The sequence below is a fragment of the Hippocampus guttulatus genome, chromosome 19, assembly GCF_054856545.1.
Source record: "Hippocampus guttulatus isolate MCC_2025c chromosome 19, RoL_Hgut_1.0, whole genome shotgun sequence".
In the NCBI taxonomy this organism is placed as follows: domain Eukaryota; kingdom Metazoa; phylum Chordata; class Actinopteri; order Syngnathiformes; family Syngnathidae; genus Hippocampus; species Hippocampus guttulatus.
The window spans coordinates 7,084,515-7,101,912 of NC_141279.1; the positions used below are offsets into that span (position 1 = coordinate 7,084,515).

Below are 17,398 nucleotides of genomic sequence, written 5' to 3' on the forward strand. Positions count from 1 at the left end.
CTATATAGCCCCCGGTCGTTACATGAAAATATAGATGGCGTTACATCACTCGCCGGGTGTTGACAATTCTAATGAATTTTTTATGATACCTCCGACGTGCAATGTTGGGGGCGGTATTTCCAAAAATGGATGCTTGGAAAGCAAATACCTTGCAGGCTTTTTTTGTGTGTGTTTCTTAACCCGGCTCACTTATGATTTAATGGCAGGGGTTATTCAGTGAACAGTGTGGCCTTTAAAAGCAAATACCACGATAACCACCTCCCATGGGTTATCATTAAAAAAAATAAAATAAATGCTGTTTAAGATTTCAGCCTAATATAAAATCAGTCTTTGGCTTGTCCGGAGAAGCACCAGCGCCAGCTCACAATGACAAAGTGACAAGAGTACTCTCGCACAACAATCAATGAGAATAAGTCTGTGAGTGGAATCCCATCAAGTCAGCTCTCGGTTTGATTTAGCGACTTATTAGAGGCCGGGACATGCACTGAAAACAGACCCATCAGTCTTGTTGTAACTATCGCAATGTATGTCGCCGCTGGAAATATGGTCAATGTGGTGTCAAAAACATGGTGGATTGCATAACCCGTTCATCCATCCTTCAGTTTTCTACAGTCCGACACGTGCCGATTTGAATTGGATGAATTTTCCAGCTTTTGTCTCCAAGTGACTGACGCTTCCGACGGGTTCCTCTCCCATCCATGTTGCCGTACACGCCTCTCGCCTGCCGCATCGCGGCCCTTTATGCGCGCTAAACAGGTGGCGACACGTCCGCCTTGACCCCTCTCCCTTTCCCGAGAGTTCATCCGTGATGTCCTGGTGTGATTCATGCCCCGGCGCCGCATTCTTGCGCAACAGCTTTCATGCAAAGACACATTTCCCCCCCTCCTTGCTTTGTTTCCAACCGATAATTCCAGTTTACCTCTCAGCGGCTCGTAAATGGCTCATTACGGGAGGGAATAAACGGCGCTTGTGTTGTGACAAGCTGTTTTGAATCCCTGCTACTCTCTTCATCTTGTTTATGCCGGGGTGTCAGTGTACCTCTTGATGGCAATTACGTTCTCTGCCGCTCTCTGCGCCGATAACAACTCTGTCTTTGTTATGGAAGTTAAAAAACTCCGCAGCAACAAATCTCCAGTGGTCCCAGAGTGGCACCTTGGGTCTCACCTCTGGCTTCGGCAACCGGCGTAATTAGCCAAGTTTTTCTTTTGTGTTTGCGTTTGCGCGCCTTTCGCTCGTCTCACACACTATTTTTGCAGCCTGTCACCGTTAATGAGCGGCGCGCAAAAGCTGCGAGGAAACATCGCGCGCCCACTGCTCTCCTCGCGGTTTTAACACCCCATTAGGTAATTAAGGCAGATGGGTTGTTTTCGTAAGGTTTCAGATGAGACATTACCATTAATTAGCGTCAAAACAAAAGCGCTCTTTAGCTCAAGCTCTCCGGCGGAAAGGGAAACAATCTCTTTACCTCGTCGCCGCAGCACCGAATCATCCCCCGTTTGTTTCGTTTTTCTCGACAGAGGCTGCGAGGAGGAGGCCCGCCCGTCCCGAGAGAGCATCATGTGATCTGAGCCCGAAAGGAACCCCATCGAGGAAGCGCGCAACCACTCGCGTCGGCATCACCACTATCGGCACCTCGGATTGCAGTTAACAACCTTTTCTTCTCCCACCCCCCGTCGGGACTGGAAGAACCATGACCTCCTTATAAGCCCGCGCGGCACCCTGGAGCTCCTTTTTTTTTTAATATATATTTCAACCATTGTTTTCTCAGTAACTGAGCCCTCAACTGGATTTTAACCTCGCTGACATCCAAGCGACTAGTTCGCGACCTTCGCCGGACACTCTGTTGGATTATGCGCTAATCCAGCATTCCCATGGGGGATTAAAGCAGACCGGTGAACGACACTGACTCACTTTTGGCTCGGATACAAACTGCGCAGGGCTTTTCTTCAGCGAGCGGCACGCGTCATGGCCGGGAAGGGCAACCCGATGCCGGGCCCGCACCTAAACGGCTTCCCAATGCCCACCTACTCCTACTTCTTCCCGCACATGTTGGGGAGTCTCTCGCCTCCGGCCTTGCCAGGACTTCCTCTCAGCGGCTACAGTACCCCCTCGCCAGCCAGTAAGTCCAATTTTCAGTTCCCTTTTGTCCTCGCTTGACCTCTGTGACGCGCGTGTGACGCGCGTGTCATACACGTGAGCTTCTCGGAGAAAAGACGCTTTCCTCTCCGTGCGGATCGGTCCCGCCTGACAGACGTGTGTTGGTAAACAGCCACAAATATACGCCCCCACGCGCTCACGGGGCCTCCAGCGCTGTCCTTAATTTATGAGCCCACACACACACACGTAAATAACAACATCAGGCAGGACAGGCAGAGAGGAGCGCGGCTCATTGCGAAAAGACAAAAACTGGCAAGCGCTCCCGGAATAAACTTCTCACATATGATCATTGCTGCCAACTCCTTTTTTTGCAGTCAATCATAAGCCTGTCGCGCAAAGTTTCTCGTCTAAGTAGGTGAAAAAGTTTTTTTTCTGTCTTTCCAAAAGGAAATGTTGCAGCCATGTGCTAACTCAGACAAAGTTCGGGCTGCTCAACCATGTTTTGTTTTGTTTTGTTTTTCCGCGTGATGCTGCAAAGACAAAACAAAGCCAATAAGGGAAGATTTTTATTATTTTTTTTGCGCATCCAGATTCATTTCCGCCTGTTGAACTGCTCAGTCCGATCACGCTTTGTATTTGTTGCATCACTCGTGAATCAAAGATCTTTTGTAGAACACAGGTGCCTGCTTTTGCGAAGTTCGAAGGCTTTTTTCGCTGGCGTGGGGACAGCGCAGGCTACATGCTAGCGGCGCGGCCGACGCGCAACAGCGACCATATGTGGCCTGTGATTGTCTGTTATTTTTGGTATCCTTCACCACTCGTGACCAAAAAAAAAGAGCAACTCTTTGTTTGAACTCTTTGAACTTTGAGTGGCATCCCAATACACTTTTTCCCTCCTCAGAGGTCGAAAATTTCCGACGTCCCGGTTTGCTGGAATGCAAGCAATAGTGGCCGACCCCTCCGGCTCCCACTTCCCCGCTACCAAATGTGGCGCCTCTCTCACAAAGACTGGCGCTTCCGTCAGATTCCCCTTTTTACACGCTTGTAAGTGTGTGCGCGCGCGCGCGCGCGCGCGTGTGTGTGTGTGTGTGTGTGTGTGTGTGTGTGTGTGTGTGTGTGTGTGTGTGTGTGTGTGTGTGTGTGTGTGTGTGTGTGTGTGTGTGTGTGTGTGTGTGTGTGCGTGCGTGCGTGCATGCTGGGCCACTTTCCCAGTGTTTGCGATACGGGGCGGCAAGCTTCCCCTCCCTTAAGCCTGGACAAACATTTCCTGTCAGTAAACACCAGTGAGCTTGGGACACCACAGCTGCCTCACGCATACGCACACACGCGCAAACACACTATTAAGCTTAAAACATCACGATGGCCCCTCACACTGGCATGTGGAGTCCCCCACATGCCCACCTATCTGCTCACCTTCCCATTTGAAACGGCACGGCGAAGCCCTCTCCGAGCCAATCCGCTGCTGAAAAGTGACAAAAGAGAGACAAGGGTGCCAAGCCTGTCGTTGCTTGAAGTTGCATAGAGAGGGATTTGCAGTCCGTGGGATTGGAGGCGGCGAATGGATGGAACGTTGACGCGCGCCCTTGTTTCCCGCCTCGCCGCGTGTTTGCGCGCCGTCAGATTGCGCCGCATCATCATCTCCCCGAGACGTTTGCTTTTGTTTTGTTTCAACTTTGCAATCGGCTTGGTACCTCTTGCCAAGAAGGTTATTTTGGTCTCTTGGTTCGCACGCTTACGTAAATCTACTTAAACGATTAATCGGAAAACTTTGGTAGAGACGGTGCAGCACGGGGCTACCAATCTACATAAAAATGTGAATATTGTATTGGATCTCTATTGCAGATTTTTAAGGGTCCGTCGATCCATTGCTTGGTCCGACCGCCAGTCCTTGTTTCTATTTCATCTTAACTGATCCCTAAATGCCTTTTACGCCTGTCATGATTCGGTTTAGGGACCAACAGGTGGCACTGTAGGGCTCCCCCGGCAGCTGCACACCTGTTGGTCATAACTAATTAAGGCTTTAAAAGGACTCCCAGCCCGAACACTCGGTGTCGGGTCATTGTTGCTTCTTGCTACTGTCACGTGTGTTGCTGTTTGATCTTAGTTTCTGTCATGTTTAGTTCATTGTTATGTTTTAGCTTTCGTCATGGGTTTGTTTGATACTTTGGACTTTGTTTGTTTTGGATTTAGTTTTCTTTGTTTTAAATACAATTCTTCAAATACACCCTGCTCCTCCCTCCTGCCTGCTTTTTGGGGTCCACCTCGCAACGTGACAACGCCATATAGAAAGCATCATAACAAACAGTTGAAGGACGCCTAGTGGGACGCATGATGGTCATGTGATCATTTATTGCTAAAAAGGACGCTTGATGCAGTGGTCTACACTGTAAAAGTGGACAATTTGATGCAGAAAAAAAAAAAGCATTCGCCTTAGCAGAGATCTTCTCAAACCTTCACTCTCTCTTCTGCGGACTCCATCCTTGGCCATACAGTATTGAAGCATTATTTGGAACAAGCAGAGCCCCGGTTGCTATTTCTCAGCATTTTTACCACCTCGGGCGCCTTTGCATTATCCGATCGTCATCATCAGCTTGGCTTACACTCGAGAGCGGGTATTGATATGGCATTTATTGCCTGGAGCTTTATTGCTTAAGGGGTGGATCATCAACGGGGAGCACTCGCGCTCGGATCGAACTTCAACAAATATTATTACGCAGCCAATCAAATGTCTCATTACACACAATCGGCGCAACGTTCACGGGCGTTTTCAATTAAAAACCCTTTGGAGACGCTCGCCCTGATGAAAACGGAGCCAAGCAGGCGATAACCCAACTCGGCTATTGATCCCGTTCTTATCGTTAATGTCTTCCGTTGTCTGTCACCGTGCTATTAGATTAGCATGGTGTTTTGAGGGATCATAAAGAGTGCAGCCGGCTCGCTACCTGCTGCCACGCCGGACTAATTGGCTTCCCCCTCGACAGGCTGCGCTTGTTTCGGCGGCCTCTGTAATTGCTTGCCACTCCAGCGTTTCTCAGAACCGCTAAAGCCCTTTTTTGATTTTTTTTTTCTTTCCCAAAACTATTAGAGGGCCAAATCACATTTATAAATGTGCTTTTTGGCCAGGTGGAGGACTATGAAAGGGTATTTTCAGACCTTAAGGAAGTGAAGCCATTAGGAAACCCGCAGAGAAACGCACCAGCCGTGAGTAAATATGGATATGCTAATCTTGGCCGGAGCGTGTGCGCGCTGCTTCCTGGATGGACAGGTGGTTCCTCTCTGCCTCGGTGGTCCGCCCGAATCAAGGGGGACGTGCGAGCGCGCTCCATGGGTGGCGAAAATATACAAACACTTGAGCTCACAATGCCCCTCTGATTGGGATATGATGACTGAGAAAAACTGCGAGGTGCTCCCCGTTGGCAGCAGTCCAACGTGCACGTGTACACAAACGCCGTCTTATGTCATTGACCTAAGCACTTTGTAAACGGGCGACACGATTCATTGAGACTAACCCCGACGGAGGAGGCGCTCGTCATTATTGGAAAGCCATTCCAAGGCTGCCGATACGTCCGATAGCAAGAACGGAAGCTTATTAAAGATGGCCGCGCCAAGCGCATTCAACAACGGCTGCGTCGCATCCAACCTATCTCGCGTTTTGACCACGTTAATTAACTGGAGCATTATTGGAACCTTGAAAAATGAAGTGACACTCTTGATTCTGCCGTCCCCAGCTTTTTTTTTTTTTTTCGCGCCACTAACTGGTTCCTTGTAAAGCAATATGTTGACCGACTCGATACAAATAAAATTATTAAAATAAATACAAATGATTAATAATATTTTAGATATATATACTAAATAAATAAATACATAAACAAATAAATGCATTTATATATATATGTATATATATATATATATATATATATATATATATATATATATATATATATATATAGGGCGGCCCGGTAGTCCAGTGGTTAGCACGTCGGCTTCACAGTGCAGAGGTACCGGGTTCGATTCCAGCTCCGGCCTCCCTGTGTGGAGTTTGCATGTTCTCCCCGTCCCCTGCGTGGGTTTTCTCCGGGTGCTCCGGTTTCCTCCCACATTCCAAAAACATGCATGGCAGGCTGATTGGACGCTCTAAATTGTCCCTAGGTGTGAGTGTGGGCGTGGATGGTTGTTCGTCTCTGTGTGCCCTGCGATTGGCTGGCAACTGATTCAGGGTGTCCCCCGCCTACTGCCCGAAGACGGCTGGGATAGGCTCCAGCACCCCCCGTGACCCTAGTGAGGATCAAGCGGTTCGGAAAATGGATGGATGGATGGATATACATATATATATATATATATATATATATATATATATATAATTGTATAAATCTTGTGTTCTATTGTGAGGGCACAATGCAAGCGGCGGGGGGGAAGCTTATCCAGCTCCTAAATTCAACTCATTCGCTTTATCGGCTAAGTGGTGAGAATGGATTAAACACGCTGTCGGGAGCTGCCGATGATGATCTTGCACACGTGCGCTTGTGCCCATGGATGGCTAGGTACGGTTACAAGTGATTTGAATAGAGAGATAAGCATGAAAAAAAAAAAGAAAAGAAATCACCAACTGCTCAGGTTTTGTGTTGCAATGAAGCCTAACACAGAGGTGGAGTTTATATAAGAGGGAGTTTGCAATTTAAAAAAAATAATAATAATGATAATATTTTTGATATGTTATAACCCTGACAATTTGAACGTGAATGAAAAGATTTTTAAGAAACCACCCTGCCCGAGAAAATGAACCAATCACAGACAGACGGCCTGACAGAAGAGGTTTCAATCATTTGCCGTGCACTCGCCGGAACACTTGTCGCGCTCACCTTGGGTTTCAGGAGCTTCGGTGAAACTATGGCTGAATAGACTGCCCACATCTGGAAAAAAAGAAAATGCCCACCTCTCATGATTTCTCCACAAAATGTCCATTTAATCGTTTAAAAAAAAAAAAAAAAAAAAAGGAGCTCAGGGTTTCAGAGTGAGATGAGAGCGGTGACCGAGATCCAGATGTCGATCTCTCAAAGCGCCGACAGGAATTGCAGCCCGAGGCTCACACGTGCATACGCACATGTGGCTCCTGCCAAAAAAACGCCGGTGAGCTTCTTCCAACAAGGCTTCCACGAGAAACGGTGTCACTGTGTCCTCCCGCTCTCCATTTTGGCCTCTTGTTGTGCGACGCATCCCTCTCCCCTAATAGCATCTCAAACCTTCCCCGTAGCGCTTTTTGTTTTATTTGTCCTCCTCGCCATCCCCCGACCGCGTTGCGTTGGCCCACACTTTGCTCTTTTCATTCCCTATTATCCTCCTCTCTCCACACTCTTGCCTTTCTCCACTTTAGAACTTGACAGAGCTATCATTACCCGACCACCTATTTACTCTCAGCCTGTTATTTTCCATTTGCTTGAAGGGAACCTGGGGCCAAAGCCCTGCCCGGAATACTTGATCCTAACCGCAGGATTTATCCCCGAGTGGCTTGGCGAGCGTGGTCGCACTCGCTAAGCCCCCTTCTCTGTGTTTCCTTTCCTCTCTCTATCTCTTGCTGTGTCTTTCTTTTGACATTTTTTTTTTTGGTCACAAATCCCAGGCCCCCACTTTTGCGAGAGCTGTCCCCCCGTAATCCGGCGGACGGCTTCATCCCGCGTGCCGAGCCGCGTGGCGCGCTCTATTAGGAATACAAGGACGCATGCTATCTATGGCGAACATTCGCACGGACGGGGGAAAATCCATACGTGCGCATTGTGACGCGCAAACGGCGTTGAAAAGCAGCAGGCTGTCGCCAGCAGCCGCGCGGCGCTCCGTCGGGTAAACACTGGCATCATCGAAATCTCATACTGAGGTGCCAGCGAGAGTGTCTTTTTTTTTTTCTCCCTCTCTCGCTCTTCTCTTCAAAGGCCCTGTGAAGAAGTCGAGACAAGGGTAACGTGATAAGAACTCATCTTTTTTTTTCTCCCCCCCTCGTCTCTCGCTCCTTCAGCGCGTATCCTTTCCTTCAACCCGCTCTCGCGTTGACCTCCTTCTCCTTCCTTTTATCCCCCCCCCCCTTCCGCGCACAAATATATATCGCTATCTCCTAATGCCCTTTATGCGACACCCATCGCGCCGTGTCATAATTCACCCGCGCCGCGTGCATTCAAATGTCAATGACTCTCTCTTAGGCGCGGTTCCTCTATTGTCCTTTGATAAGCGCCAGGAATGATGGCATATATCAAAATATAGGGCGGTTACCTAATGGAGGAGACGATTGAGGAACGAAAAAAAAAAAAAGATTCCGAGCGGTTTCATTGTATTCTCTGCCTCGGAGAGTGATTGAATTATCAAGCTTGTTGTCCGAGGGGGGTTTCAGGGGGAAAGCCCTTTTCTCAGCAGCTAATGCGCTTTTTTCAGCCGCGGCACAATGGCAGGCTGTGTTGCGCTAAAGTGCGAAAAGAGCTCGGCCGGGCCGCAGCTTATGGGGCCACCGGCTTTATCTTGGCACCGTTTCTTAAGGGACCCGCTGCCATACGTAACCTCGCAGCTTTGGGCTACATCGCACTTTGTCCCCTTCAAAATGAGCGATGATGCGCTCGGCGAGGGCAATCGGCACGCAGGCTCGCTTACGTTTGTCGGCCTTGCTTTACTTTGCGCTCACGTTAGGCGTTGGTGGAGCTTAAGGATTCTCAGGGTAATTCGGTTGGCTTGGGAGAAGTTTGGTCTCTCATCCGAGCCGTGGCGTAATAAATTCACGTCCACTTTAGTGCTTTTGGCAATGGGACCAAACTGTATTCCTGAAAATGGCCATTGTGTGTCGTTTGGTAAGTCAGCACAAGTCTTTGTGATTTGTCCTTCATTTACTGTATGCCAGATCCCCCCGCCTCCTCCCCGCCCCAAAAAAAAGAGGAACACACACAAACCCCCCGCATACAATAATATTAGCGCTCAAGAAAACGGACGTTCACGATGCCTGCGGACGGGCAGCATCCGTTTATGATGATATCTTTCCTTCTTCCTCTCATTGTAATTAATTTTCGACTTGATCTTTGTTGGCTCTTCCCCTTCATTTCACGCTCGTCTTTTCTTTTGCTGTGTGTCCCCCTTCCCCTTTTCGAGTCAGTTTACGAGGCGAGGCAAAAAGCTGTTGAGCACTGTGATCTGTGCTCTGAGGCACATGAAAGCAGCGCTGTCCCCTTCTTCCTCGCAGCCTTCTGCCACCGGCACACACACACACACACACACACGAATATCCCCTGCAGTATAATGCGTGCTACAATAAACACACACAAAACGTGTGATAAGTAAGCTGCTTTTGAACACAAAAACCTTTTCAGCATCATGTAACGTGTCATCACAATTATTACATGCATTATAGTTTTGCTTTGTTTGTTTTACTTTGAAGTAACACAGCCGAGGAAAAAGGTGACACGACTTTTCCAGCGCACAAGTCCGGCAGTCCTCGTGTTGTTTTGACCGAGGAATTTCACGGTCCGCGACGTTGACTGATCAGCTGCTGTCAAGATAAAATCTAACCGATAAGCGCACACACACACACACACGCATGCGCGGGGGCAAAAACACAAATTCCAGGCATGTGCTGACTGAAAGAAACAATGCCATTGGAGCTGACTTTTAAACCCGAATAGGCTTTTTATATGAACCCTCTGGATTATTTAGTCGAGACACACAAACACTCTTGGCATTCAACATCATGCCTAACCAGTTAAGTGATCTGTATCATTTTATCGAATGGGTTTCAACCACGTCTGAGCCAAAAGAGCTGCGAGCTGTATGTGAGTCATCGTCAAACAGACATCCATTCTCCCTTCTGTTCCGGCGGCTCAGGAACTACCGGGGAATAGGAGGCGCGACGCTAACTTGCTTCGCCTCAGCTACGAGCATCAGCTAGCGCGGCGAAACTTCTTACAAAAATTGCGCTCACCAAAAAAAGGACGAGTAGTTGCTAATCATGCGGCAAGAAGCGAGAACGAGAAAAGACGAAGAAGCGATGATAGCCGACAAGCTAATGTGGCTGACGATTGCGGTGTACCGCATTTTAACTCATTCACTCCCAAAGACGTTTTTAAACGTCTTTTTGGACTTGGTCCAGAATTGGCTGGTACTGAATGAGTTAAGTGGTTTTTGCAGTTTTGTATGAACACGATTGTTTTTGGCAATGTTGTCAGATGTAAATGACATTCAAAAACAAAGAAAAGACAAAAGTTCAAATCAATCCTTGATAGACTGACACATCACTCCAGACCCAGAAACTCTGCTACTGGCTCATTGTTTGGAAGAGACTGCGGAGAAAGAGGTGCAAGATCACGAGAAAGGAGGAAATGGAGGCTCACTTCAGGCATTTTAAATCACTGCAGGCCCAAACGAACCCCAACCTACCCCAAAGAATCGCCATTGGATTCCGACCGATGACCGCCGGCTTCTTGCCCTACCGGTCCGCCCAAACGAGGCGAACTAATGCACAGGCCGCGAGTCAGAGGCTTTCGACGGCGTTCTTTTTGTGTTGCTGATGCCGAACTCAGACGCTTGGGTCAATAAGTGTGTTGACGTGTTATGTTTTGATGCCTCGGAGTGAAGGTGAAAGCGTCTGTTTGCTGTTGACACAGACGACTCGGAGGGAAATGCAGTAGGCAGCGCAACAGTCTTGCTGATTCAATATTTACCCACCAAACACATCTATTTCCTGTAAGCACTTGCCTGACTTTGTTTGCCCTCATTTTACTTTTTTGTTTTATCTCCTCACGGTCTCCTTTCTTCTTCTTCCTTTTCATGGGATATTTTTAATCTCGCCTTTCTCCACCCCCCACCCACAACCCCCAAAACGGTAACAAGCCCCTTCAGCCAGAAATGTTCTGCTATACACTTGACTTGGGACCGTCGTCTATAAATTACGGGAGTCGGTCTTTGTGCAGCAGAGACACGATATTCCGATATGATCCCAGGGAGCAAGTGTAGGCCTGCCATGGGGAGGAAATTCGCTCGATGTGCGCAGGAAAGACAAGGATGTGGCCCCCGCGCACCTCCCACAACACAGGCAGGCAAGCGAGGGCGTCTCCATCCTGGCAGATGTGCTTCCAGACCTTTGAAGAGTAGCCTCTATGTCAAAAGCAGATCGCTTGGACAGAAGGTACGCACGGAAAGTCGTGGAAGCGCTCCAGGGGAAAACGCTTTTTTAAAGGGACATTTAAGACTTTATCGGGAAGGCAGTCCGTCGCCTGTCTGTCGACACGCTCGGGCGACCGTTTGTACTTTCGTCTCAGAAGTTTGTCTCGTTGCTTGTGTGGATCAGCGCATCGTTTGCACATCTGTCCGGCCCATAATGTGCTTCCGGCCATGCCGCCAAAATGTAGCCTGGCGCTGACATGTCGCACCAGATAAAAGGAGCGGGCGCAAATGAGCCGTGGATTCAAAGGATTGTTTTTGTCTGTTTAATACGCGAAACTCGTAACTCCTCCAGATCAAATTCTACCATCAGGACTTAGCCCAGTGAACTTCATTTTGATTCTTAAGAATTTCACTTTTTGGGGGGTGGATTCTGGATTCTTGTTTGACTTTTGGAAGATAGGTTTGTGCTGATTTGATACGATTCTTGATACAGTGAAACTCCTCTACAATGAAATCATGTTTGCGGCACGAAAATTTTCACAACAGACGTCAAAGATTAGTTTGCCGTGGGATCGGCTTACTGTACTTTCTGCTCGGTAGCGATGACGACTCTGATTATTGCTTGCAAGAAAAGATTTTCCTTGTGTTTTTGTCTCCCTTTACGTGAAGGCAAATGATATGCCAGAGTAAGTATAATGTGCAGCAGGGCGTGCAGGATTTCTCTTTTTTTTTTTTTTACGAGACGTACCTCCAGTGTGTTTTAAGGATGTGGAGGAGGCCACCGGTATGATTGCTCACTCTCTCCCTACTCTCGCACAAACACGTGCACGTGGACGTGCACATGCGCACACACACGCTCAGCGGGACGCTTGCTCCTCCTCCTCGTGGACTTCAAAGCCGAGCTGCCCCCCTCGACAAACTTCAAACGCGAGGGAGGCCATTAAAAGACAAAAATGATTTTCTGTAAAGGTCGTGATTTATTTGATTGAAAAATGAAACCACTTTCCCGACAGACGTTATTTTATTTTATTTTATTTCATTTTTTTTCGCTCGTCAGGGTCTGCTCCACTGGGTTAAATTGCTACCAGGTGGGAATCCTCTTTGGAGCATGAGGATTCGGAATGAATCCTTGGAGCTTTCCCCCCCCTGCTTGCTCATATCTCAACGTCTTGAGATAGAATTCCTGCGTTGAGATGCATAACTGCAAACACATGAGCAATTCCGACGGCTTTGCTCCTCGCTGTAGGTCATACGACAGCAACCTTGCATGAGATTACAATGCGAGCGCTGATGTGCAACGGTTATACGTTCACGCCAACGAATCGTTTTCAGTTCGACGGGGTTGAAAAGACACCGCTTTTCAGCCTTGTGCAGACTTTTTTTTAATTTTTATAATAACTTTTGAAGATGTTCCTGGCACCGACTGAACGACTCAATGGAGGCCAAAGCTTGCTACAGCCATTAATGAAACGGTGCCAGAACATCAAATACTTTGACATGAATCGCTGGAATGTTAATATTGTCACTGATGATGCCGCCAAAAATGCTACAGAAGTCTTGCGGACTTGTTCGCAATTTGATACGGTCCCCCCCTTTAAGGAAACGGAAAATAGATCAAACTGTCGCTTATATTATACAGGCTAGTCACATTTTCACATTTTTAACTCTCATGTAGATAGTGCGGCTATTCAATAACTTGAATATTTTGATTGCAAAAGAAAAAAAAGGTCAAAGTAATCTCTGTTGCAAAGCTTTGCAGTAAATGAAGCGGATAAAGTTGAAATTTCCTTCCCCTCATTAGAGAACAGAACATTATTTCAATATGACCGTGTAGAAAGTGCAGAAACTTAAATGAGTTCTAATTCAGTTTCTGGCTTGGTCTGGAACATGAAAAAAAAGTAATTATTTTCCCCAAGTGGAATCAGAGCTTTGGCAATGTTTTATGCTGATTCAACACGAAGATGATGCTTGCACGGAGGACGACAAAATTCTGACAATATTTACTGTTGAGAGGCTGAAATTCTGAGGAATTTAGACAATATTAAATTAAAACTAGGTCTTTAGATACGTACGAGTAAGTCATTATCGATTTCTTTGAAATTCAATTTTGTTGTCAATGAATTGATGAATCATTGCACCTCCAACTGACACCCACGTCACTCACCAGGCCAGACCCCGCCTTTTAAAGCCATACATGCCCATTCATGCCCGCTATCATCTCACCAGTGTAACATTCTGCCTCCCTCTGTGCATTTCAACCTGAACAACGATTCGTAATAACCTGGCCAATGAGTTAGCATTTGGTGTGCCTGCTCGCTGCAGTTGGCGTTGTTTTACGAACAGGGCACCCGCCGCCAGCTCGTGCATCCTTTTCAACTTTGTTTTGTTTTCCCTCCATTTGTTTGCCAATGCGCCTTTGTGTGTCCCACTGATGACATTTCACTCTTCCTTCTCCTCTTCATCCCACTAATGTTATTTCACTTCCTCTAGGCCTCAAGACAAACGGGGAGAAAATAGAGCGCTTTATTGGGACGCCTGTCGGGACTCCCTCTGGATTTATAGCCTGTAGACAGCATTTATCACTCCGCCGAGAGAGGCGCAGGACAGGAAAAGGGTGGGGGGGAGTGATTAATTTGCATATGGAGCAACAACCATTTCTAGATCTTTCAATCACGGCGTCGTCAACAAACGGGACGATCGGATGATGTTTCACCCTTTACTCTTTAACTACACTCAATCTGCACAATTTCTGCTGTCAACGCTCCAGATGGTCTTCCCGAAAGAGTGGCCGCGTCCCGATACTTTTGCCCGATTCTTAGTTCATCTACCTTGTCTCTTTCTATCAAAAGGATGAATTAGGGACGACAGCATTTGGGCGCGGGCTTTTAGCAGAGATAAAAGAGAAGGGGAGGGGGGGGGGGGCAAAGGGGTTAACACACTCATTAACACATTATGATTTAACCGCTTTGATTTAGTGTTACTCGGCTCTCGGGATATCCCCCCGCCCCCCCCCCCCTTCACTCCCCCTCGCAGCAGCATACCTCCCTCCTGGTCTGCCCTCACGAGTCTCTCTTCATGTCTCACCTAAAAATTGACTTTGAGTTTTGTACCTAAACACATTTCCGAGTCTGTATTTATTTATTTATTTTTACTTTCAAGTATCGGAACCGGGTCGCTCCTCCTACTTTATTTTTCATCTGCGTTTATACTTAAAAACAGAGTCGGAAGACTTCTTCCAACTCACACACACACACACAAGCCTCCGCCGTTCCCTCCTCTTGCGCTTTCCATCCACTTTCTCCCTCTCATCTTCTCATTTGCGCCGTCCCCTCACTGGCACTGCTGTGCATTAAGATTTAATGCCCCGACCAACAAGCTTTCTGTGTCACACCACTGAGAATGCCAGCGGGGGCGCTCTGTTTTGCCTTCTGTCTCCGCTCTGAAAGCTGCTTAGGCACACGCGCTTGCTGACACACACACACACACACACACACACACACACACACACACGGTGACAGGCCTTGTGTCGCCTATCTCTGCACGTGTGTTTATGACTATATTAAAAAGATAAAACTAGAACAAGAACGTCCTTTATTGCCTTCAATTCAGATTTCTTCTCTTCTTCATTGCCTTTAATCAGGAAAAAAAAAGCCTTTTTCTACCTATGGGCGTCAACGTCCCAATTCACCTGCTTGATGAATAATTAATAGCAGCAGGCCGGGTTGGAATAAAATAACATTCCAGCAAGGAGACGCATGTCTCTGTTCTGATGTTAGTGTGAGGGGACGCTCATTTGTGATATGAGCCGTCATTACGTTTGTATGTGCGCCACAATGACGTTTTGCAACAAGTCAGCAGTGATTCACAGCCACGGTGAGGGGAGAGATGAAGTGTGCTATTCAAACCCGATAGAGCTTTGAATAGGAACAGTTGAATAAAGTTGGGCTCGCTGTTCATAAAAATAGGACTCCGTATTATTGTACTTTATGAAAACTTGCAGTAATGATGACGTTGTGCTGCTCCTTTTGGTCTGCCCGTCTTGGCCATATGGCGGCAGTTTAAGACGGACAGTTAGCAGAGACATCTCAGCTCGTCTCAGCTCCTCAGTACGGCACTCACACTAGCCATTGCATGCAGAGAGGATAAAGAATATATGACTCTGAGTACTTTTAAAGTCTGTCAACGTGTGTTCATGTTCATTCCGTCACTTCCTGTGTGAAGCACCTTCGCCTTAGCATTAAGCGAGCGAACCGAAAGCCCTCAATTGTGGCAGGCCCACGCTAATGTTACCCCGGTACTTTGTTTGTGTGCACTTCTAATGTCTTTGCCGTCGCCCGCTCTCCGACAATTACAAGGGTGTTGCGACATTTGCTTTTCCCCCCCTATCCATTGCAATTCCAAGACGGATCTGAAAGCGGGATAATGAAACGAGGATGCATATGGCGCTGTCTGCACACTGTTTTAATTAGGCACACTTCCTTTTGATATGTCGTCGCCCTCGCAGAAGGAGGCGGGTTGCGCCGCGTCTGCGTGCGTGACATTGTCGAGCGGGCGCGCAACTTGTTTACCGCTCTTGAGCGCTCTGAGCTGACCGTCCAAATACCGCTAATGAGTTTTGGGTTGTTTTGTTTTTTTTCCCCCTCCCCTCCTCAGTCCTCGTTGACATTGCAAATCGGTACAGCCACTGGAGGTCATTGTTCTCCCCGAGGTCCAACTACAACTCGGTTGCGATACCACCGCTCTGCTTGTCTGTGCGTGCGTGTATGTCCCTGTGTGTATTTTGACCGCCTCATTAACGCATCACAGCGAGGGATTTGGCGTAATGCTGGCGATTGGGTCACTGCTTTTTGATAATGTGTTCATCCGTGGCCCTCGTTGGACTCATTTACATTTTTGGGGGTTTGCGTCTTCACTTTTTGTATTCACGGCCGCGTCCCGCTTTGTCTCCCTCTCTCATCTCCACAAGGTCACCCCGATTCTTGTTCTGTGCACCGGCTCTCATTGGCATGCGTCTTCTCGTGAATATCTCTCGCCCTCATTTCTGATTGGGTTCACTTCCGCTTTCTCTTGCAACATCTTCACACTTGTTAGCGCCGATCTCTTTCGGGATCGTATTGATATCAGCGCCTTTTGATGATTTTTTTTTAATTTAAACCCGATAAGCTTTGAATATTGAATCCCCCACAATTTAATATAATACATATAAAATAAAAATAGAGCAACGAAACTTAACCTGTGTTGTTTATCAGTGTGAGCTTTTTAATGGCCAATCAACAAAGTGAAAAAGTGTGAAAACAAGGCTCTTATAATGAACACCCCAAGCTAAAATTAGTTCCTCCCTGACATACGAAAATCATAAGAACAGTCAAAATGTATTTTCTAGTCAAGGTGCCTTGAGATGCAAGTTTAATGTTTTGTGACCACACTCCCTTGTTGTTTTTCAGCCTCCCCTTGAAAAAGAAAAAAAAAATTTGGAACTATTTAGCTCTTTGTTAACCTGTACATGGTGTTTTGCTTTATGTGTTAGCATTAAGCTAGCAGACCGCTTTCTTTCAAATACACACAGTCAATTCTCAGCGTTTTACAATTTCACAGAATAGCTGAAGATAGATTCCACAGAAAGCGCGTTTACACACGTTTCTCATTTGCCGCTGCTTCTTGCCGGTTCTCCAGGTGAGCCCGTATCACTTGTTAATGGGATTAGCGCTTGACCTTTCACCGGGGCGGCGAGATGGCCAAGTACAGAGCGAGCACATGATGGCTGGAGGATTAATGCCTGATCTCTGGATCTAGTAAAGCCTGTTTGGTCAAGTAACCCACCCTTCACCTGCCTCGGTTGTATAGATTCTGCTCCACACGAACGGCCCGCACACACATACGCGCGTACACCGAGCCAGACAGGAAGCCAAGCAATACCGAGTGTCTCTGTGTTTTTGTTTTTTTGTTGTTGTTTTTTTTTTTTACAACCAGCTTTCTCCGCATCGCAGCGCGGTCGGCCGAGCCTCCTTCCCGGCCCGTTCGCCTGTCACAAAGAGCCGCGGCTTTATGAGGGGGGCCTGGCTGCTGTAAAAGCCAAGGGTTTGTAGGGGGGCCGCAGAAGGCTGTCGGAGGGGATGTAAATTACACAAATAAAACCTCCTCGCTGGCACTGATCTTCCCCCAAGAGCGAGGCGGG

General features: G+C 47.5%; 1 protein-coding gene across 1 annotated transcript in view; it reads left to right on the plus strand.

Annotated features, from left to right (window-relative positions):
* Window positions 1-17,398, plus strand: part of raraa (retinoic acid receptor, alpha a) — a 118,390-nt gene that overhangs the window by 52,093 nt on the left and 48,899 nt on the right. Inside the window, exon 4 of the mRNA XM_086138191.1 lies at window positions 1,518-2,119. Within this exon, the coding sequence (XP_085994317.1) occupies window positions 1,966-2,119 (154 nt within the window). The 5' untranslated portion in view covers window positions 1,518-1,965. The remainder of the gene's footprint in view (window positions 1-1,517; window positions 2,120-17,398) is intronic.